This window comes from Cebidichthys violaceus, unplaced genomic scaffold, assembly GCF_023349555.1.
Source record: "Cebidichthys violaceus isolate CVI_PGR_0920_01 unplaced genomic scaffold, fCebVio1.0.p SCAF_3, whole genome shotgun sequence".
Classification (NCBI taxonomy): Eukaryota; Metazoa; Chordata; class Actinopteri; order Perciformes; family Stichaeidae; genus Cebidichthys; species Cebidichthys violaceus.
This window is the reverse complement of record NW_027176483.1, coordinates 4992984-5016493: the sequence shown is the minus strand read 5'-3', so window position 1 is coordinate 5016493 and position 23510 is coordinate 4992984. Positions and strand designations below refer to the sequence as shown.

The following is a 23510-nucleotide window of genomic DNA, read 5'->3' as shown; positions in this document are numbered from 1 at the left end:
TTAACCCTCCTTCAGTCCAAGCACATCTCCTCGGTGCATCGGGTTTCCTCTGACCTCAACGATGCACGGACCACAGCCCAAAACTCCTTAAGAAGGGCGAGGTACTTTTCAACAGCCTGCTGCTGAAAGCATCCTTTCAGTGGAACTACCACTCCGCGACCTGACAGTGACGAGAGTGGGATGAGAGCTTCGGCGGGGAACCGGCTGAATGGGGCTTTCATTACATAAAAGCTTTACCAACTCCACACAACTTCAAAGACCGAACACTCAACAACAGTGTACATTATGCTTTTATTTTTGTATTAAAGACGGCATCATACAACCTTTGAGGTTGTAATATGTATAATGGATCAGTAATAATCTAGAGTAATCCGTCACTGGTACGTAGATGGAGTCCAAAATGATACAGAAGAACACAAGTATTTGTTTTTGTGGACCCTCTTGGTTTCCACATTCGTGTAAATACATTTGCACATTAAACCTGTGTTACAGGTTGAGCACTTTCTTGACGGCCTCTTTGTACTGCAGCACGGCGCTCTCGCTCTCTCCTTCGTTCTTCAACCTCGTGACGGAGTCCTTGTACTCCTGCACCTCTCTTCTACTCAGCAGCTGCTCTCGCACTTCCTCGCCTTCTCCTTCCCCGGCCGCTTTCACGCGTACCAGCATATCCAAGACGTTCCTTTGGGACGGGCTGCCGTCCCAGCTGTACTCCTCCATGTCTGCCACGGCCTTCTCGGCCTCCCAGGCCTCCGTTTTCTGAAGGAGGAGCAAAACGGAACGCAATTGTTACCTTTACGCACAGACTGCAAACTGTGTGTGTGTGTGTGTGTGTGTGTGTGTGTGTGTGTGTGTGTGTGTGTGTGTGTGTGTGTGTGTGTGTGTGTGTGTGTGTGTGTGTGTGTGTGTGTAAAAAAGAGGTTTGTTTTGTTCTGCAGGGTTAAAAGACGATGCAACAATAAGATTTTTCTTTTTTTTATGGATCTGGCTCAGGCTCCAGTTTGGAACACATTATGGTAGCAGATGTAAAATATAGGGCTCCTTGGTCACCCCTTCTTTGATGCTCCTCTCACAGAGATAGTATTTCTCCATATGTGGTGCTCCCTCCGCTGCCCGTCATCGCATTCCCGAAAGAACAATGCGCCCCATTGTGCAGCAGTTTAAAGCAGGGGCAGCGACGGAGCCCTCAGCTCTCCAGGTGTTTGAGGTTAATGACCATCATTACCGCGATACATGTCTGATCCGCATAACGTCTCGTCTGGAACAAGTCCAGGCCCTCGTGTGTGAGGAGCACTAGATACTTGGGAACGGATCAGTTGCTTCCTTTTGACAGCCTATTAAACAAATAAACATTAGTTTTTAAAGATAATCCTCAAACATTGAGGCTATAACATTTAAATTGTATGAGAGAAAGTTGAATCATACTAAATCAAACCTTCCTGATGCTGTTGTGGGTTTATTACAGTATGCAAAATAATACAAAGTGTTGACAGCAGGGACACCATGTCTGTCCTTGCATCCATCACTGAGTAAGTTGGTCAACAGACAGAATAACTGATAACTTGCCATAAGACAAATGGCCACCTGTTTTCCCGATCCGAGTTCCGTCCCCGCTAAACAACGCTTATATTCTCAGTTTGGCGACGGGACCGGCGTTGGGCATGAAGGCCGATGGAGAGCCTCTAGCAGTAAACGTCCCTCCGTGTCGGAGGCAGCTTTGAGCAGTCAGCCCCAGCGCTGTTCTGGATTAGCACAAACTGGAATTAGCAGGGAAGCTCCGTCTCCCTGAGTGGGGAGATAAGAATCACCTCAGTGGCTGCCAACAATGGGCCTCTTTGTGGGCTAGCGTTACAACCCGATCGCTACGCCACTCTCACAACTTCCACAAGCCCGCTGGGCAAGCACTGTGCCTTCCATTGTGTGTCCAAAAGGGCAGCGGCCGGTGTTCTGCGCACTGGCTCGAACACCTTCTCCAACTGAGGGAATCTTTTTTTTTTTTTTTTGATGTGGCTAAGCCATGAAAAGCTGCTAATGGCAAAGGTTGCACTAGGGGAGTCATTTTCTTTTTCGTGTCTGGCTGCAAACTCATGCGGACAGAGAGAGCCCGGGCTAATGACCTGGTGGCAGACTTCCCTGATGTGGCATGGCTGGCTTAATGTGAATAAACAGTATCAGGGTCAACACCTGATAGGGCAGTCTGTTATCCCCCAATCGGTGGAGAAATGTCAACTGGACAATGCGGCTGTTTGCCATCCTTCTGCCCATTCGAGTCGGATACCTCCCTAATGGGCTCAGGCTCTCAGATCGCAGAGCAAGATGGACATGAATTCCCCCGGTAAAGGATAGCGTGCCGTGTCGCTAGCTCTATGTAAATGACACCAAAAAACAACAAAAACATGTTAATCACAAAGCTAAAGGCAAAGGCTATACGCTTAAAAAAAACCCCTGTGCATTCGGTCATAAATATATTAATAAATATCTGAAAAATAGAATGAAACCTCAAGACACAAAAGTAGTTCAAAAGCATTATTTTTACTTAATTCATAGAACGCACACCTTTAGTTTAATAACTTTGCTAACAGTAGCTTTACGCTGATGAATTATACACATAATTAGAGATGGACCAATACAATTTTTTCTTCTTCTGACACCAATTCTGAAGTTGCGTATCAGTGCGTTATAAACTAAAATATATTATTTTCTAAACGGCTGTATACCGTTAACCCTTCATGGAGGCGATAGGACAGAGAATAAATGCCATAAAACTTAAAGAAATGTTGTTGTTGTTCGTGTGAAGCGTAAATGAGCTGATAAATGAGCTGATAAACGTAATATTGGATCGGTGCGTCGACTCACAGACTCGCCGCAGAGAAAATGCTTTCAACTCACCCACGACTCGTGGTAAAGGACAGTGAGCAGGTACATGGCGTAGTCCTGATTCTGCTGTCTCAAGGGGCAGCTGGTAGAGGGAGGCGAGGAGAAGACAAAAAGGTGAAGAGATTCAGTGCATTTGTGTCATTTCCTCACTTTAATTATCGTTCACGCTGAAGCTCTGTGAGGGAGCGCTTACCTGTCGGCTGTGACGGTGAGTATGTCGGTGTCTTTGCAGTATCTCTTCCCGGCAAGTTTGAGCATTTTCTTGCGTGCGTGGTCATCCAGATTCAAACTGGACAGCTTCACCTGCGATGGCGGTGACATGATGATTAGATTAACACAAGAGGCGTAGTTTAGGAACTTGTTTTTCAGACTAGAAGATAAGAGCAGATGTGCTGTATCTCCTGCCTCCCTCTTCAGATACAATAAAACCACGTTTGTTTCATTGAACCTATACAGAGCTTTACTGTATAGATTTAAACAATACACTTTTCGTAGAATAAACAACTGTATACGTGCTGTGGCACTCAGACTAATCTCTAAGCCCCTGAGCACAAAGGATGGATGGAAAAAAACAGATTACTCCTTTAATACTCTGTTTTTCATGAGATTTGATTTATATAATTTGTACAACGCAACAAAAATACATTTATAAGTAATACAAAGTAAGCCTCGGCTCGCGCTAGAAAGTAGTTAAGTTTGCTGAGTCTGGAACCTCGTCTCTGGTCTGGATCAAACTCTGCCACAGATTTGGCTTCTAGGATTTTCTTCCCGTCTAAATTAACGGCTAAAATGACTCGAGGCCACCCTACCGCACACATTCGTCATTCAAACCATGAAATGCATTTTTTTCGTTGAACTGAAACTGTGTGAGATTTGCCCTCTAACCTATTTTTCTGCCTAATCCACACGGATTAATGTCTGAATAACTCCCACCGTGCTGATGTAATCTAAAGGCAAAGTGTCAGTGGAGCAGATGGCTGCTGATTAATGGTCAAAAATGACATTTTCACCTGGGAGAATTACAGATTTCTCAAAGGCAGCATTGAATTCCAGACTTTATAAAGCAGGATGTAGCCTCGTCCAAGAAAAGATGTTGGCAGACCACGATTATTGTTAACATGTGGAAAACAGCTCAAGCAGTTAAGAATGAAATAGAAGAGCTTTCGACAGTTTTCTTTGACTAAGTGAAGCCAGATGAGGAACTTTTCAGCCACCAAGAAAACTGTATCGCTCAGTTCTATCAAACGACGAGGAACACCTGCGCACAGAAGTAATGCGAAAAAAACTGTTTTTTCTTTTATGACCCGTGTGGAAAATCTCTGAATATTATTGCCATTTGCTTAATCTGTTACATCCAATTGTATTTGATAACGTCTTGAAAACACGAGTGTGAATCTTCTCTTTCGTGGCTTCTTGTTGCTACTTGTTCACATGAATGGTTCTGGTCTGTGGGGAGGATTGCACACGGCTGGATTAGTGGTAGTGGGGGATTAAGAGGAATATCAAAATGTCCCGACAAAATATGTCAATGATGAGATGTTTCGTTACTATTTTCTGTGAAAGTATTAACTTTAACTTAAAACAGCTTTTCCAAAGAACTCAAACGAACGAGAACATCGACAGAGCTTCAGCACATGCTTGCATATGAAATGATTCTATAGGGCTGTAATCTCTGCAGACTTGATGGCATAACTTCTTCCGTTTGAGGTCACTGGACAAAGAACGTCTCTCTCGATAAGTCACAGGGACACGACGGCAGCTGGTGATTACGCATCCCTGTAAACCTCTAATCTCATTTCAGATCCGCCGTCTTTCTATACGTCGGTGGGACCCAGTTGAAGCAGGTCATCAGGTTAAAGTAGAAACTGCAAAGAGGAAAGAACGGAATCTTACTTTGAGGTGAACGACGCGGGCCGAGGGGTTCCGGACAGACGGGCCGGCGGACACGTAGTCTGTGCTCTCGACTTTGATGGGAAAGAGCTCGTCACATCTGGCGTCGGTGTCCAAGGCAGAGGGCCACTCTGTACAGAAGGCTGTACACAAAATGAGCCTAATGAGAAATAGCTTTTCTTTTTACAATTTAAAAAAAAATGAAATGCGTTTCAGAGCTTCACAACGTCCTAAAATTAAAAACATAAATTACGTTTCAGAGCTTCACAACGTCTTAAAATTAAAAACATAAAATGCGTTTCAGAGCTTCACAACGTCTTAAAATTAAAAACATAAATTACGTTTCAGAGCTTCACAGTGTTTCTTGATGGCCGCCGGTGTCAAATGCAGAAAATTTGGAATCTGAAAGAGATGAACGAGAGATTAAGTGACTGTAAAAATGCAACTGTTTATGTAACAGAAATATGAAAATGTCCTGCAGTCTAAATATGTACATCCCTGTAAGTGTAAAGCAAAACTCACACAACATTTTCATGACTATATGCATTTTATGCTAGATTTCAGAATACATTGGTTAGGGGTGTGTTAATTATTTAATACACACAATTATATAGTATATTCTATATTGACATTAGAATACAGCAGGTTAACCGCTCGTGGCTGAGCTAAATAATGAAATCAATATCGCTAGGCTGCGCGGCACAGTTCCAGCTGTGGCGGGCGAAAGTAGTGGATCTGCAAGTGGCTCGAGTCCAGATGGAGCAGCTGGTGTCTGGACACAGCAGCTCAGTAATCCGGGCACAGAGACAGAGCCACAGGCAGAGCACAACCTGCTCCATCAGTAGCGCTGGAGGATCGTCTGGCAACAATTAACTCCTCACAGTGAATACTAGGAGGTAAACGTATAGAGATAGGATGCATGCAGATACAGACTACCAAATGTATTCTAATCTTTTGAACCATGTGGGATCAGCGCTACAACTCAGTGTCCAATTCCTAAAACTACACACACCCTTGTGTGTTTAAAATGCATGCAGTGGTTCCATGTAATGCGGTCTGACCTTAATCAGCTCCAAGTTGCCCTTCCTCTCTGGAGGAACGCCCCCCCTCACAGGGTAGCCCATCCTCACAGGCAGGGGGACGGAGCTCGGTCTGAAGGGGGTCGCTGCTGGATAGACTGCAGTCCAGTCCTGATCCACCGGCATCTTTTCTGTCCTGGGCTCCCCTGCCTGCAAAAAAACAACAACACAGAAGACACAGGAAGCGTTTTCATCCCGTCTCAATTGAAATATGTGCATCCTGATGTATTAAACAGACATAACGGCTGCACACTTACAGTTCTCCTGGGTCTTCTCAAGAATCCTCTACCGCCTCTATCAGGAAGGCCTGGAAGTCACAATGTTGCAAGTTTAGACACACACACACACACACACACACACACACACACACACACACACACACACACACACTTCTAAATGTCCAAATAAAAGCATTTCATTTCATGCTGCTAACACGTATCTGCGGATACATTCACACAAATCCCACTTCTCAAGAGCAATTTGTGTATTGATTTATTGAGTTTACTTTGTGATTGTTTGTATTTATAGCCACACACTTCCTCATAGACACCATACATGTATGCGATAGGTGTATTTCACAATATGTACCGCATGATATAAACTGAAAGTTAGTTGATTTTACATATTTATCAATGTACAAAAAATAACAGGCTACTCTTTAGATGAGTTAACAGTTCTAGCTTTTTAATTGCGAACATTTGCTGCCTTTCATGATTCATTTGGTTTAGTGGACTCAAACAAAACAAGCAATTTCATGACATCATCTTGGGCTGAAGGAAATTGTGATTATCTTTAATACAAACGATGGATTGATTGAAAAAGGAACACTTATCAGCAGATTGACTGTTTATTACTATACTATCTAGTTCTTTGTCCTTTATATGTCATTGCACTTATTTTGCAGATCTATTCTGATTCTACTGTGGGTAGATTATGATGAGAAGAGAGAAAAATGTCATCCAGCAAGTGACAATGAACCAATAAAATGGAAACAGGGACCCCCACACAAGAACCCCTGAAACGTCCCACAACCCAGTTTGAAAGAAACGGGTTAAACATCTGCTCATCAGTCAAGTTTAGACCCTCTGACTACAGAAGTGCATCTCTGTCACAGGACAGGAGGTACCTTGACATGGCCTTGGTAGCTGCAACTCAAGCTGTTATCCTAGCGTGAAGCCCGAATGACTGTGAACTCTCTCGGCAGCCACACGGAAACTCACCATTATTTCCAGCAGAAGAATTTACAGACAAATCCGTCGCGTATGTGACTCTGCTTACTGGTCTCTGCAGTCCAAGACCAGAAGCATTTATTCGACCTAGCGACAGAAATGCCTTGCTTGTGTGTGAAGCCATGTTTTCCCAATGACTACGGAAACCAGCGAGGGACAAACTATGTAGAATTGCAAAACGTTGGACTTGGCGCAGAGTGAGTGTTTGGTGCCCCCTACAGGTCAACACAGGCGTGGACGCACAGCTCGTGATGTATGATGGCACTTCATCCGGGTTTTAATACTTTAACACAAAAGAAGCCCCGAAAATAATTATGGTAGGAAATAAATGCAACAGACTTTCTCCATTCTTATTGACGCTAGTGCACGACCATGCACGTGTGACGGGCGGCTGTCACACAGCAGATGCTGCTTTTTGGCAAATGTGGTGCGTTCAAATACTGCTGTAAAATCACCTTTCCGAGGTAGCACGTGCAAAAAATGGTAGACTATTTAAAATGATTCATGATGTGAAAATACGGCAACGCAAACGTGAGAGTGAGGCAAAACATAAGTTAGTGTTTTCGGTTAAAACCAGGGTGGACATAGTTAAAATGTGTAATGTCAACTGCAAGTGGATTAGCACTCGGAGTTCACCTACATTTGAGGAAGTGGCAGGGATGTGTTAATATGCAAGGCATTAACCGGATCTAGCATATATAGATGCAGTTTTGACTGCATGCAAACTTTATTTAGGATTATGCACCACGAGGGCTCAGTATAAAATAACTAGAAAATGCATTTCCTGCAGAAAATGCGTTGGAATGCTGAAAGCTGAAATTAATCGCATCAAACTTGCTTATAATACAGAAATGGGAGACGACCTGTCTGAAAAATGTTGAAGGCCAAAAGCATTAAACTGCACTGCTGAAAACCCTTCTAGTTGAAATGTCTAACTGGCAGACTTGGAAGCTAAACTGTGTCATTGAAAGAAGCTAAGGGCTGAATAACAATGCAGGTAAAGCTGGAAGCTAAACGATTTTACTGTGAGTAATATAATTTGAGTGAGTAATATAATTTATATTTCCACACATTTAGGCCTGCAACAAGATTATCCATATTCGCAGTGAGAAATCCACATTGGGTATATAATGAAGTGTAGTTAGTGTTGTTTTTAATATAGCACCACTTTAACGTTGTTATCACCATATTTTGTAATTAATTTACCAACATAAATTAACATAATAAGCAACATAAGGCGTTAATTAATTTGGCCAACAAACATTTGCCATGATGTATTTGGCGAGCTGAATGTAAACAGAACTTGTTTGCTATGAAGAAAACTTGACTATGAGACTGAAGTCATATATGTCAAAAATGACAGCTATTTTGGGCTTCTCCAATATGAAGATTTGAAGCTTGTTTTTCGTTTTATATTATTGTAAATATTTTTGGGCTTTGAACGGTTGGATGGACAGCACAAGAAATTTGAAGACATCATTTTGGGCCCTGGGGATTCATGATTTTTTAAATCATTATTTGATCAATTAAAATAATAATAATTTAGAATTAAAGGTTAGCTGCAACCCTAATACAATTAAAAAAATACAACCTGACACAAATTCACACTCTGGTTTCATACATTGGCAGCTGGTATCACAAATAATAAGCTCATAATTGTAAATTATACCGTAAACATTTTTTTTTTTTTTTACTTCTTTACATATGTTGTACACATTTGCACGTTGGCTACTTGACAGTAATAGTAAGTAGTATATAAATTGGACAGGATACCACTTTGTTGGTCGCTCATGTTGCGATTACAAAATGTCCCATAACCCTTGAACGCAGCGTGTGTGCAGCACAGGCTGCGATGCACTTCAAAGAGACGAGTCCTGCAGGCAGCAGCCGATAAAAGACTTCTCCTCTCTGTCTATTTTCCATGTTAGGGTTTAATTTTGTAGCGCTGGTAGACGAATTCTTACTTGTTTAATTTTGGAGATTTTACGACTGTATTTTTTTTTTATTTAAAAAAAACAATAAAGGCGAACTTGTTGCCTGGCTTCTGAGATATTTTCTATTTATTGACCACCGATTACAACTTGATGTGTGTTTCTGGAGTCAAAGGTAAGATGTGACACGCTAGTTTGACATATTGTTTAACTTAAGTTAAGCGTACTTCTTGAAGGGCTCAGCTGCGAACATCAGCGTGTAGCATTAATTGCTGCAAATATTGACATAACATTTTCTTGATTCTGCAGCATCATTTAACAGACCACAGCCTGCTCTTTATTTGACTGCTTAAGCAGGTGAAAAAGGGGGAAAAGGTGGAGTTTACAGGGATCGGAAGCTAAATGTTCCTAATTCATTTCATTTGTTTTGGCTGTCCCCCGTCACAGGGTCGGTTCAGTTTAACGGAAAGTCAAACAATACTCTTGTAACTGTAGAGTCCCGCAGCAGCCTGCGCATGTCTGACAGTTCATTGTGTGTCTCATGACTGTGCAGCTTTAAAGTCAGAAACCCTATCTGCAGGGAGACAGCAGCACATGTGGCTCCTGTCATCCGTTCATCGATAGCTGAGGACAGATACGGACGTGTGTGTGTGTGTGTGTGTGTGTGTGTGTGTGTGTGTGTGTGGGGTGGGGGGGGGGGGGGCTGTCCCCAATTAGCCCTCCTCACTTGTCTCATGATGCTTTTGTTTTTTTCCGAACCTTTTAGCCAACATCCGGCCATCTATCACACTACCTGGTTCGGTGTCTTTCCAGAGAGGACACTGACCCGCCTACCAGCCCTTTGATACACTAATTACTTGATGGAAAGTGTTTTTGTCAAGTTGACACGCTGTCCAGACTTGGTTACATTAGCAGGCAAGAGGAATATATATTACACACAGTAATTAGGATATGCTGCTCCCTTTGCACAAATGCTTTTCTGTGTCTTCTGGCCATCTCCTGTTATTGTTGATATAGATTTAAGTAGTGTTTTGGCTGATAACATCTATGTCCAAAGGCAAGCAGTGGAGATTCTGTCCTAATATGAACACGCAGTGTTTGATTGTGACTATCCACTTGATTTAGCATGCATTCTTAAACAATGTGTGTGAATTTAACCTTGGTCTGACAATCATTTCACGTGGCTCTAACTGTCCACGGCTTTAATCAGTCTAATTTTCTTCTGCCTGCACGTTTTGTAAGCCTCTGTGATGAGACGTGTTCTGTGTAACTGTCACAATTTGTTGTAGCCTGGTCAAGCTGGATTATTATTATTTTTTTTTCTTATTCTAAATGTTAGCAGAGTGCTTGTCGCACATTTGTTTTAGCTTACCAGATGGGAAACATTTCCGGGCTTGACATCCATCAGGGAGGAGGCAGCAGTAGTAAATCCTCACAGAGAGGAAATGGACTTGTGCGCTGACCTGTCTCTGCCACATTAACTTGTGTATGATTATATTTTTCGGAGTATTTTGTGTTTGGGTCGTAAGTGACGGTGTAATAGCCTACTTCTACAACAAAGTTCATAGAAATGTTACTATGACTTCTTACACTGGACCGGTACGCAACAAAAAGCTCTAATCGGCATCAGTGCCCTAAAATCACAAACCGGTCGTCTCTGATCCACGTATGGCGACGGTTCAGAAGAAACATGCTGAGAGGAACTACCTTTAGCATTTACCAGATTCTAATCTGGAGTACCAGTATTTTTCTTCAATGCCATATGATACAGTAGCAGATGTTTATATCGTAGCTTCTAACTGTTCAAGAACATTAAATTCAGAGTTATTTGGAAACAGTGCGCTGTGTTAATAATCTTGTCAAGAATTGCAGTTTGACCCAGGTAATAGATAATACTGTTGTTTGTGTAAAATAGTAATGGCGGTTCAGCAAACATTAAACAAACTAGAGTGTCCATGTCTTGCATTTTTAATGACAGAATGAACGGGGCCCTTGCCGTGGAGGGCGGGGCTTACTTTCAGTCATTCTATTTCCATGACTCATGTCACCTCTTCCCCTGCAGGTATGGACACACATGCAGTGCAGCAGAGAGGGCTCCTGTCTGCAGCGGGTAGCTAGCCATGCCTAGCTAGGTGTCTCACCCTGCCGGACTCATTCCCTTCTACCTGACTCTTGGTTGACCTGCAGGGACGTCCCTGGCCCGTCTCTGAACCGGACCATGGGGGAAAGACGTGCGCAGTCCTTTCAAATGACGTGCCACGTGCAACGCGACTATGGCAGCAGGATGGGGAGCTCCTTCATAAGTTGCAGACCCAATGGATACGGCGGCACGAGCCTCAACCTCAGCATGGACCAGGAGATGGACGTTGACCCCGCGACTTCCACCGGCACCGCATCCTCCAGTTCTACCCTACGGGCTCCTGCTGCTGACAGAAGCTGCTACTCTCCCGTCTCAGTGGAACTGGACCCCACAGCGGTGACCAATGGATCGGGCATTTCCTGCTATCCGCCAGCGGAGACAAATGTCCCAGCGCTTCCGTCCATACACAGCGAGCCCTCCATCACCTCTGTCCCTCTGCCTCTCCCTCGTTCGAGCTGGATGCTTCATCATCAAAAGCAATTCCAGAGCCCGTACATCAAGACTAGCATGCAGGGGGATGTTTACAACTTCCTAGAGAGACCTGCTGGAGTGAGATGCTTCCTCTACCACTTCCTCGTGTGAGTACCTGTGTGGTTCTGCGTGTACTGATTACAGCACAGACTGCGGGTCAGTTTGGCGGCAGCGCTGAATGAGTAAATAAACGTTATTAGGAGCTTCTCACGGAGAACAAGTTCCCTGCACACAATGCAACAAAACGAAATAAAAGCCTTCATGAGAACCCCAACAATCGTAAGGCTTTATTCCTCAACATGTTAAAACTTTGATAGACGTGCTAAAAGCTGTTGGGTAAACGGTCTCGTTGGGTGTCTGACTTCGAACACAGGTCTGTGTCTGTGGTGTCTCTCCGTTAGCTCCAGCCCCTCTCTCGTTAATTACATCTAGCTCCTTCCAGTATTAGGTTCTGGTTCCCAGTAACAAAAGGAGAGGCCTGCTGGCTGTCTGCGGTTGTTTTATGACGGCCCAACAGGAGCAGGTCAGTGCGATCTGGTCAACCACACCTTTGGCCACTTATGAGCTCAGTCTATTTTGCTCTTCTTCACAGTCAACAAATCAGCAACCACATCCATAAATCATGCAACTTCCTTCTCGATGCTGCTAACCTGACCTGCCAGAAACCACGCTGACCTGCAGTTAGAGCTCTGCTTACATCTTTGTATTAACGGCCACGTAGGTACGCTCTCCTCTCCTTTGTTCGCGTTAATGTGAGTGATCGGAGTGTGATGAAGTTGGAGTGTTTCAGCGTGGCGGGATGACTGGAGAAGACCATGCTGCAGAATTTTGGATTGTGGAACATCTTTTAATGTCACACACATTCAATTTGATAGATAAACTGTATTTTATCCCCGATAGATACCATCTAACTTTGACCCCATGTTTCATTTAGTTAAACAACTAAAAAAATACTTCCATATGTTTTCATGGCCAGCAAGTGCTTAATATCTAAGTAATATGTTGAAAAGCAAAAGTAAATATTTTTTAATCTGGCTTTATGTATGTCTTTTTTGTCAAATATGTTTAGCACATTTTGCCAGTTCAAGAAGTGAGTGTTTGTGATGAATACTATAATGATGGCGAGATACATTTTAGTGAGCTTGCCTTTTTGCAAAAGTGAAAATATAACTTGGCCTTTTGATGGCCAAGAATACGCTCCTAACATGTGACTAAAGAATCTTCTGTCATCTCTCTGAAGTATCCCACAATTTAGTCCCAGATGTCATAGTAAGCCCTGAGCCCATGGATTTAGACCAGATTAGATGAAAATATGAATGATAATAATAGAAGTTCATCAGGCATCTACTGAACTCTTTTACATTCCGCTGAATCATACAGTGAGTCAAATAAATCCAAAGAATATTTTTCAGGAAATGCTAGGGTTAATTTGAACCCCCTCCCCTCATTTGTGGGTAATAACAGTATAGATGCTAAATTCTGTGTTTGGAGGCATTATTTTTGCTCCCTTACAGCCGCAGATGACTGTATTTTTCTATTTCATTTTCCTTGTGATTATGCGTGGTTTGGTACATTAAAAGCATGCTAATACAGCATCCTGATCTGCCTGATACCAACTCACTTTGAAAGGGTGTTAGGAGGATTAGCTGCTGCTGCTGCTGCTATAATTACACATGCATCTTGAACTGGGTCATTAGTTGACTGAGAGGCACCCACCATATATCATGTTGTGTCTAAGTAGACTTGAGCCCAGAACAGGTTAACAAGAGCACAGAGCAGTTTTAAAAAAAAATGGTGTCCTGAGTGCCAAAATACTTCATCGCATTCAGTTAAATTACTTTCATCAAGGTCACACTGTAATGGGAAGTAAGATCTTTTTGTATACAAGCTAAGATTATTACAACATACTGTATAAAGACCATTTTGTCACAAACATGACATCACAGTAGCCATTACACCTGAGTAGTAAGTTTCCAAGTAATTCTGGTTAACCCTGTAGTGTAGGTACATTTAAAGATAAATGTTAAAACCTAATGTTTAAGTTATAAATGGATATTTATATAGATATATATATATATATATATATATATATATATATATATATATATATATATATATATATATTTAAATTTAAACCTTCAAAGCATCTCACTTTTGGGTCATGACTCAGCAGTTATCCAGCGCTGGCCGAGACTAACCAGGAGTGTTTTACGTCTTGCAACGATCTCGATGCCTGCACCTCCTAAAGGTCCCGCTCCTCCCAAATAATCCATTATCCAAAACGCATTCATCTCCCTCTACAGCGCTTCAGCTCAGCTTCCTTCAAATCACCTAATCGTTTAAACATAATTGAGGCCTAATGTGTCGTCGTTAAAAAGGGCAGCTACACCGACCACTTTTCTGCTTTGTCCGCGTGAAATTGTGCTTGAAGAGAAGTGGAGTCAGTCTGTCTCATTAAGATATTACCTTTTGTCAGTCAAAGACGAGTGGAAACAGTGCGGGGATCCTCTGTTGTCCTGTTTGTAGATGTGTTTTGTGTGCCCTGCCTCGCTGATAACTCGTTCCCAGCAGTAATTGAGGCTCTAATGTTCTCCCCTCACAGAGCAGAGAGAACCTGAGCCTGTGCTTCATTTAATATTAAACCCCTCTGACTGATCCTCGCCGACACTCCTTTAAGTATGACTCTCACTTGTCGATGCTTATCGCTGGTGGCCATCTATTCCATCTATTAAAGATTGGCTGGGGGGAAAAGAGACTCCTAAAAGGCCGTGTGCAGCGCTCGTGATAGGCCTGATAGGCCCGCTCTACATTGGGATGACACACTGACGAACGAATGCACGCACAGGTGGCTGCTCAATTCACAGCTGCCGTTATCGTGCTTATAAATCTGAAAATGCACTCGTCAACACTCCATCTGGCCGTGTCAGAACATCTGTCCAATCAACGGGTAGCCTAACGGGAGAACACACACACACACACACACACACACACACATCAATGGGGAGACATTTGTCACAAATGAATGCTTGCGCAATATAAACATGTGTGCATATGTGCATCGAATGTGTATACAAACACCCTGTCAGTGAGTCCTTCATAGCATAAAACTAATTAAAATATAAATGATTTATGTCATGAACTTAAGCATATACAGTTACAGACTTTATTTCGGGGTCAGCGGGCAGCATTCGGTCTCCTCTCGACGTTGGAAAACAATCAATTATGAATACATGTTTTAACAAATTAATGTATTATACATGAAATGTTACGTTTGTCCAACCGACGGACACACAAGCGTACACGCACACATGTCACTCTTCTGACAACAGAGTGAGTCAGAGTGGGCAGAAATCCCTTGGACTCGGGACAGCATATGATAAGAGTGCCCGAAAAGAGTCTTATGCAACGGCATGCAGTCTCACCAGCACATAGACAACCTGGGGCTATGATCCCCTTCACGTTTGGGCCACTCCCTCTGGATTTTTTTTTTTACATAACCGAAGGGAATGAACATGTACTGTATGTCCACAAGATTCCTAAATGCCATACATCTTGGTTTCTCACAGCGTGTTTCGATGCAGAAGTAGACACGTAAATTGTTTTGAGACGAAATAAAGAACTGAAACAGTAGAAGAAAGAGAGATTATCTTACTGACCATTAAAAAAAAAACAACAATATTTTCATTTGCTGTAATCAAAATGTGATTGTCTCATAAAGGGGAATTTCTACTGTGGCGTCATGACCATGACCAGTTGTCAGTGGAGGAAGAATTGCTCCTGTTTATCCTCGTGAAAATGCAGCTGGCCAGATGTTGTCTGGAATACTTGGGTCTGTTGTGTGTTTTTATATCTGGACAGATTATTGAAATGGCTATAGTGAATCCCCTCCATCTATGTGGAAAGGGCCAAAAGGAAACCTCGTGTTGGATATCTGCTTACAAGAGATTACTGACTGAATGAAGGGAACTGTATGGGTCACATCCATTTCTCAGTAAATTATGTACGCTGGGGAATGTTTTATAATGCTATTTTTATTGTCTTTTGACCATTTTTGCTTCAAGAATTTGTCCAACATGTTTAACAAGTTAAAAAGGGACAGTGCAATCTAAAAAGATAACTGGACATTTTATTTAGTAATGTCACCTTTTAATATGCATGACATGTTTCAATAATCAATGCACTTGCAGATCTTAAATTATGTTGCACTTCAACTGGTAAGCAGCCTATAAAGGGGACTGCTGCTCCTGAATTAAAAAATGAACAAAATATTTCTATTAAAATACTGTACTATCTATGATCTATGATCTATTGCATTACAAAGTATAATTCTATCATAAGATGAACAGAATGCCTAATATACAATTTAGGCTTAAATTCAAGCCTTGAGTTAAAGGAATATTTTGCTAATTCCAATGTTTTGTCAATAAAGATATTAACCTTTACATACTTATCAGTTATCAACCTCCCAAAAAATGTAACTTATAAATATTATTTTTGCTGAAATACAAAAAACGTGTAAATCATGAAAACTGGAAAATATTCATTTTTAGGCCTGTGTCAACACAACTTAACAACTTAGTAAAGCATATAAGATATACATAAAACTATAGCGATGTCAAAATGTTATTTACTCAAAAATAAAATCTATAATTATAGTCCTCTCTAACCTTTCCAGTAAACCACAAGCATATCATTTTTAAACTTGATCCAGCCGACCCTCCAGAGGGTCATGCAACCCGAGCATCACCTCTCATTGTCTTGGTCTTCCTTTGTGCCGTTTGCTGTTGGTACAGATATTTTAACCTATTGTACTGTTTAGCTGATTGTAACGGTATCTTCAATACTTCCAATGGTGTGTAACTGTACAATTTAGTTTTTTAAGTTGGCTCAATTTAGTTTTTTTTAAGTTGGCGCAATTAAATTTTTTACGTTGGCTCAAATTCATTTTTAAATTTAATTACATTTTTTACGTTGGCTCAATTTCATTTTTTAAGTTGGTTCAATTCATTTTTTTATTTAATAAAATGTTTTAAGTTGGTTCAATTTACATTTATTTAAATGTATTTCAATTTATTTATTTTTAAATTTAATTTATTTTTTGAGTTAATTTCATTTTTTAAGTTGATTCAATTTAATTTTTCAATATAATTGAAATTTAATTTAATTTAGAACACAATCATTTATGCACCTTGTGTTTAAACTCACCTGGAAGAAATTCTCTTAGTTAGAACATGAGATAGAGGTGCTTCAGTTAGACATTTCAACTAGAAGGGTTTTCAGCAGTGCAGTTTAATGCTTTTGGCCTTCAACATTTTTCAGACAGGTCGTCTCCCATTTCTGTATTTTCAGCTTTCAGCATTCCAATGCATTTTCTGCAGGAAATTCCTTTTCTAGTGTCTACTGTGACTTTCATTATGACATGTTTAGAACATACTTCTTATATTCTCATATGCTGAATTCAAGTTGATGCTGTATCTGACATAAATGCAGCGTTATGAATATGAAGTTATGAATGACACTACTTCTCTAGTGTGATACCCCTCCTAACTGTTTCTCTTTTCATTAATTTTGCCCTGCAACCTGTAAGGAGATTTACCTCCTTTTTTTCCCCCCAAGTATTTGGTGGACAAGATGATATCTAAGCCAGAATGGAATATCCATGTTTGTGACTGGTGGCGGATGTGGTGTAATCCATCCTAAGCTCTTCCATGGATGGGATGGGGAGGGGGGCCAGTGAAGAGGGTTGTGGAGGGCAGCTCTGTCTCTGACCATGCTTGCTAGCAGTGATGGACGGGGCAATGTGCGTGCTCTTGGCCTGACGTTTGTGCTTGTTTAAGTCACAAGCACTATTTTCAAGAAGCAGTCTCAGAAACAGACACAGAATACAGAGGTGTTTAGTCCCAAAACATGGGAATTCTGGAAGTCTGCCAACTCGCATTGGGCAGATTTATTATGGGAGCACAATAGTATGCAGACAGTTTGTACAAAGTGTATACTTGCATTTGACTTGGTGCCTATAGCTGGTTGCTGGGCCAGAGATTGGGCAAATTATTTTATAGGAGCAGCATAGCAGGGGTATCGTCTGCTAACTGAGCAGCATTGCAGCGGCATAGGCATAGCACTATCAGCTGAAATAGACCACCTTATTGTAAAACAACATTTTACAATTCATTTTTTTTATTTGACCATGACACACAAATAGACTAGAAGAGATTTAATATATGCCAGCGGGTAAGACTGTTGTCACATATTACTAATGTGTTTCTAGATTATGGAAATACAAAACTCAGGAATGAGTCTAATTTTTTAATTATTTTTTTTTTATGTGATAAAATAAACATGAGAAGACCAATTGAAGCCCAAAAACAGGGGCTAGCTGAGAAACGGGAGGGGCCTTTGGCTTTCTATTTGAAGGCTGTGGCTGAGAAATGAGTGAATTGTGCAAAGGCAAGTAAATGTAGGACTTTAAAGCTGGAGTTCTAATGACTTAAGATGAGGTTGAGATAGTTTACAAGTGTAAGCTGGTGTTTGCAATGAAAACTTAAATAAGCTTTGCTAGCTAGTTGTAATATTTTTATGTCCTGAATGTGAAATAGTGTAACCTTTGTGTTGAGCTTTGTGGTTGGAAGGCGCCGTCTTATCAACCCCATCGACTCGCCTTTATTCGTGTGTATGTATGGGTGGATTAAACGTGCAATATACAAGATACAGAGCATTCATTTATTTGCTCTGTAAAGATGCAGCATAGTCATGTCTACCTGAGCAGAGAATAAAGTCACTGCCCCTCTGTGTGTGTGTGTTGTTATCTGAGCTTCTCCTTGCTGGCGTTCTGCACTGCGCTCATACAGTGGTTACAGCCGACGACGCCGTTCTGACCGACGGCGTCGTCGCAGAAGCGTAGCGCCCACCCTTCGGTTCCAACTTATGATGGCACAACCTGTCATCCACTGCTGGGTTGAATGAGATTAAGGTTAATAAGACATCATTTAGCATTTGGATTGGATTTGTGCACGGAAGGAATGCTCATAGCACCATCTGTATTGATGACTTGTAGTTAAACACAACCAGCCTCTTTGGCCCAAAATCTAAATGTGTACAATTAGCATTGCAGTGCTACTGTTGATTGGCTACACGTGTGTGTGTGTGTGTTTGCAATCTGCCAGTGTGAACCTTTCATTCATTCTTGTCACCCTCACTTTTGAGATTGCATTGTCCCCGCTGCCTGTTTATAGCTGATGTTCCCTAAGCTTATATTGCCTGAGTTTCCCAGCTGATTGAGTAGAGGGTTTGGTATGGCTCTACGCCTTACTTATTTTAGTCAAGCTGGACAGATCTGCAGTCAATAATACTCGCTAAAGCCCCAGCTGTTTTGTTTTAATCAGATCCCAGGGGTTTTGGCCTGGCTAAATAAGGTTTGCTAATGGTTGTGAGTGACCCAGTCCTGTCCGCAGCAAACACCTCCCCTTGGTGTCAATGCAGAAAGCTTCGGGATGTGACATTAGGGAAATGCTCCGTGTAGCTACAGTACACAGCCTGACTTAATGCACAGCCTTGAAACTTTTAATGTCTCGAGAGAAACCGTCGGTTAACTTGAAGAAATGATTTCAACTACGCAAAATCTTGTTTGCATGTTTATGCTCTAACTTCCTAGCTTTAGTAGAACATAATGTTGCAGACTGGTCTGCTATTACGAAACACTGCAAGTAAAATGCTGCTCACTGTACCTAAAACAAACAATAGTCATATCCAATTAGTCATTACTGCAGTCTATAATCTAATCTAGTACAGCTTTCCTTCAGTGGTCTTCTATGACACATTGCATGTGGAGTCTCATGGGTATTACATTTCACTGTTGTGCTTTAAAAACAGGACAAATATTATAGTCTCATGCACTGAGGGAAAACACACAGATTACATGACCTTCTCAATGGCCTACATGACAATGACATGGAATTTATGCTCATCCTAATAAGATGATCTCGTAGGAAATGGGGTTTGAGTTTACTTTACCTGCCCTCCTTTTCACCTGCCCTCTCTGGCTGATAATGCCACTGCCTGGCAGCAACGGTTAACACAAATGTTTTTTTTTTTCCATCACTATTGGGTTTTGAGGGAAAAAAGGCCTTTTTCTGTTGAACAAGCTCCCAAAGTCCACCGAATGTGGAATGGCTGTAAGCAGACGAAAAACAATACATCTTTGTCATGTGAATAATTCTAATGAAGTTTCAACCAATAGGAGGAGGTTTATTGTGCAATATTCTCCTTTATATCTTAAAATCTAAACTGAGCAATATGACTGCTTTTACAGCCTTGTGTTAGTGACTGCTTTAAAACAACTGGCTCATTCCTCATTTGCACGACCTACCCTCTTCCTATTTGACTTTACATGGTGTCCTGGGTGTTGAATCATTTGCTTTTACTGGAACTGTACGGCCTACAGAGGGATGTAAGTCTAGTTCTTAATTGTCATGCACACCTCAAAATCTTCCAGTCCCATATGTCGAGGACTCTGCACTAAAGCCTTGTCCAGCCATATAATCTCACTGGCTTCCCCAGGTGCCACTCCAGCATTCCATCATGTGACTGATCTCAGTGTCGGACATTATGTCCTCTTTTTGTGGAGCAAATAGAAGATACAAAGCAAACTAGCACCCTGGGTGGAGTACCACCCTGATCACCTCAGTCAAAACGAAAGTGCGTGACACCGTACTACATCAGAGGTGATGATGTCATCTCGGCTCACCCTCTTGTTGATGATTGGCTTTCTTATAGGTCCAGGAATACTCTCAGAACATTATGCTCTAATGCATTTTGCTTGCATTTGTGAATCAAAGTGGGGGTGGGAGAGACGTGTGTGTGTGTGTGTGTGTGTGTGGGGGGGGGGGGGGGGGGGGGGGTTTGGTCGTAAGCGGTAATCCTCACTGTCCCATCTGGCCCATGTGTCAGTCTGTGTGTAAGGGGAATCCTCCTTCAGGAGTCTTACCCTCCATCCCCCCGCTTTGCCCTACGCTCGTTCTGCTACCGGAGAGACCAGAAATGAGCATGATCTTTTGAGTAAAGCAAACTTTACCTCTTTCTTTGAATAAACTTAGGTCAAACGGTTGTCCAATCTTCAGGTCCGACTCACATGGATGTCTAACGTGCTTCTCATTTGGACATATTTGATTTAAAAAAAAAAAAACGTATCTACTCAAGATAGGTGGTTTCTGCGAATGCAACATTTGAAAGTCTGTCTTTAGCGTGGGAGTACTTGCATTTCTGCATTATTTTATAGGTTACATGAATAATGATAAACAACAGACACTTACGTAACCCTTCCAGCCTATGGCATGTAATCCCTGTACCCAGCATCGTATTGCATCCACTGCATCCACCGCTGTGTGTTTTTAAAGTGAGCTTGGTCATGATGCTGGTGATGGTGCATGCAAACACTCGCATACTGTAGGATGTCATGTAAAAGCACTTAAAAGATGTGTTCTAAGGATTATTAATGAGATGATGCACACAACGGACTCTGCTCTTAATCCTGCAGGGTCAGGAGAGACCAAGCAAAGCCCCTCATGAGCCTCTTTAACATTTTAGAATTAACAAGTAAATGAACAGTGCAGTGGTTTGAGAAGAAAATACTGTTTCTAACTAAGTTCAAAAAAGTTGTTACTCAACTTAAAGTTTTAAAGCATCTTGAAAGAAAATGCGAGTAATGCTTAATTTCAAAAAAGAAAAAACTAAAGACTAAGGAGTCATTGTTAATTCATTAACATAAATGAATCTTAAGGAATCCAATGTTCAAATGACATGCAGTAAATCATTCAGAGGCACCGTAAATAAAATAAACAAATAAAAGACATAATCATATATCGTAGATTTCCTCACACTCATTTAGCAGTTTAGTTATGGTGTATTTGAAAAAAAAAACAAAAAAAAAACGAACGGTAATTTATACTGTATCCAGCCCATAATCAGAGAGATATTTGTTTTTTCCATTTCACTTTATTCCTTTCCTCCTTTTCCCCTCCGCTATATTCTTCATTTTTTCCTCTGAAAAGAATAGTTAAGACGATTGGTAGATTATTAAACTGCTCCTGTTTAGGTAATCAATTAATGACATTCTCTGTTTTTGGCTTCTCCAATGTAAGAATGTTCTCCTTTTGCTTTACATCTGTGTTAGTAAACAGAGTATCTTTCGTCCGTTGGTTGGAAGAAACAAGCTAATTTAATATGTCGCCCAGGACTCTTGGAAGCTATAGGGGGCAATTTTTTTTTTCTTCCCTGGCATCGATCAATTAATCGAGAAGTAATCTACAGATGAATAAATATTAGTTGCGCCCCATCGTTCCTCTCCCACTCCTTTTCTCTTTGCCTTCACTCTCAATCCCGTCTTTCCCTCTATCCACCTCTGCTTCCTCTACCTTCGTTTAGTTGTGCTGGTGCTGGATGTTCAACTCACGAGGCTATATTTGTAGTCTATGTATAGACCTGTACACCAACAGATGGACAGTCTCGTCGGAATGTTTCACTTCTGCTAGGAGACGTGGAAACATCCTGTCAGCGCTTAATACAAGCAGATTGATGAGAAAAAGAATGATGGTTTAATGACATTTCGGACGCACATTGACGTAAACTGCATGACTGGTTGGGGGAGGCATGCAGTTTTTGTTTTCTTTTTTGCGACTCAAACAGTGAGTAGTATGTGCTGATAACTTACTGAAGAATTGTTTTCTCTCCCTGCAGCTTCATCATGGTCCTGGTGTGTCTAATCTTCAGTGTCCTGTCCACTATAGAGCAATATGCAGAGTTCGCCACCGGAACCCTCTTCTGGATGGTGAGTACTGTCATTGTGCTGATACACCAAACATAAGACTCTTACAACCTCCATACAATTCCAGAAATGGAATCGTCCTCTTGATTACCTGAACATGGATTGTACCTTAAAAGTTGCATCAGTTATAAGGAGCTGATGCTATTAACCGTAGTTCCACAGAAGTAATGGAAACAGATGTATTGGTTACTGTCTTCACCTACACACAGGTGTGCTTTAACAGGTGCAACTAATCAATAGGAGAGTCAGTACACACCCCAACAGAAGCAAATTATTGTTTTATTTTATTATGATTTTATATTATTTGATATGTATGTGTTGATGTGTGCTTGTAGTATGTCTGTATAATTGTTAGGGACTGCAGATGGAAATTAGTGAATATATAGATCTGACATAAATCATTATAATTAATATATTTTTGAGATTTTTTGTGCATGGTCCTCGTTTTAATAAAGACTAATAATCAATATGCATTGGTGTGTAGGGCCTTTAGAAACACATGCCTGATGACCGTCATTAAACAATAAATTCAGTTCACTGGCAGAAAATGGGACATTTTTTTCATTTGTTGTTAATCAAAAAAGCCCAACATTCACCAGTTTCATCTTCTCAAATATTAGGATTTGTATTTAATTTTCCCTGTAATTTGTTTTATTTAGGTTTTGGACCATTTAAAGGGAGAAAAACAAGCATTTTATATTTTCAGATGAGCTGTGGGAACCTTTTTTTCCCATTTTCTAAAAGAAACAATTATTAAATAGATTATTATGGTATGTATATTTATTGCAGGACAAAAGACAAATCACAAACAGAACAGCAAGAGGAAGACAAGAACAGTGAATACGGATGTAGTGATGCTTCCTTGACATCCTTGAATTTATTTTCTTGTGTAGGTTTTCTTATATTAATGAAATTACTATAGTTTTTTATTAAGAGAGACTGAACCAAAGAGTGACAGTTGGCTGATACTACTATAACTGTCCTGCAGTACTCTTCTCTATCCACATGATGGACACAGAAGATTGTGGCTGAGAGGGAATGCACCCGCCATCTTACACCTCAGCCCAAAGATATTAC

General features: G+C 41.2%; 2 protein-coding genes across 2 annotated transcripts in view; one reads left to right on the top strand and one right to left on the bottom strand.

Annotated features, from left to right (window-relative positions):
• Positions 1-272: 272 nt before the first annotated feature.
• On the bottom strand, positions 273-7221 carry mrps35 (mitochondrial ribosomal protein S35). Its single transcript, XM_068723854.1, has 8 exons — positions 7064-7221; positions 6101-6150; positions 5826-5993; positions 5106-5166; positions 4768-4907; positions 3068-3177; positions 2887-2956; positions 273-756 (listed from the first exon to the last, which is right to left on the bottom strand). The coding sequence occupies exons 1-8, from the start codon at positions 7194-7196 to the stop codon at positions 487-489; spliced, it is 1002 nt and encodes a 333-aa protein (XP_068579955.1). The 5' UTR covers positions 7197-7221; the 3' UTR covers positions 273-486.
• Positions 7222-8053: 832 nt separating this feature from the next.
• kcnq1.2 (potassium voltage-gated channel, KQT-like subfamily, member 1.2) overlaps positions 8054-23510 on the top strand; it is a 156527-nt gene continuing 141070 nt past the window's right edge. The window contains exons 1-3 of the mRNA XM_068723983.1: positions 8054-8097; positions 11066-11721; positions 22346-22436. Coding sequence (XP_068580084.1) covers positions 11222-11721; positions 22346-22436 — 591 coding nt within the window. The 5' untranslated portion in view covers positions 8054-8097; positions 11066-11221. The remainder of the gene's footprint in view (positions 8098-11065; positions 11722-22345; positions 22437-23510) is intronic.

Coding starts and splice junctions, on each gene's coding strand:
- mrps35 (XM_068723854.1), bottom strand. CDS start 7,196: ATGGCTTCACACACAAGCAAGGCATTTCTGTCGCTAGGTCGAATAAAT. Junction 5,167..5,825: donor GCAACTTGGAGCTGATTAAG/GTCAGACCGCAT, acceptor CATCTCTTTCAG/ATTCCAAATTTTCTGCATTT. Junction 4,908..5,105: donor ACACTGTGAAGCTCTGAAAC/GTAATTTATGTT, acceptor TTTTGTGTACAG/CCTTCTGTACAGAGTGGCCC.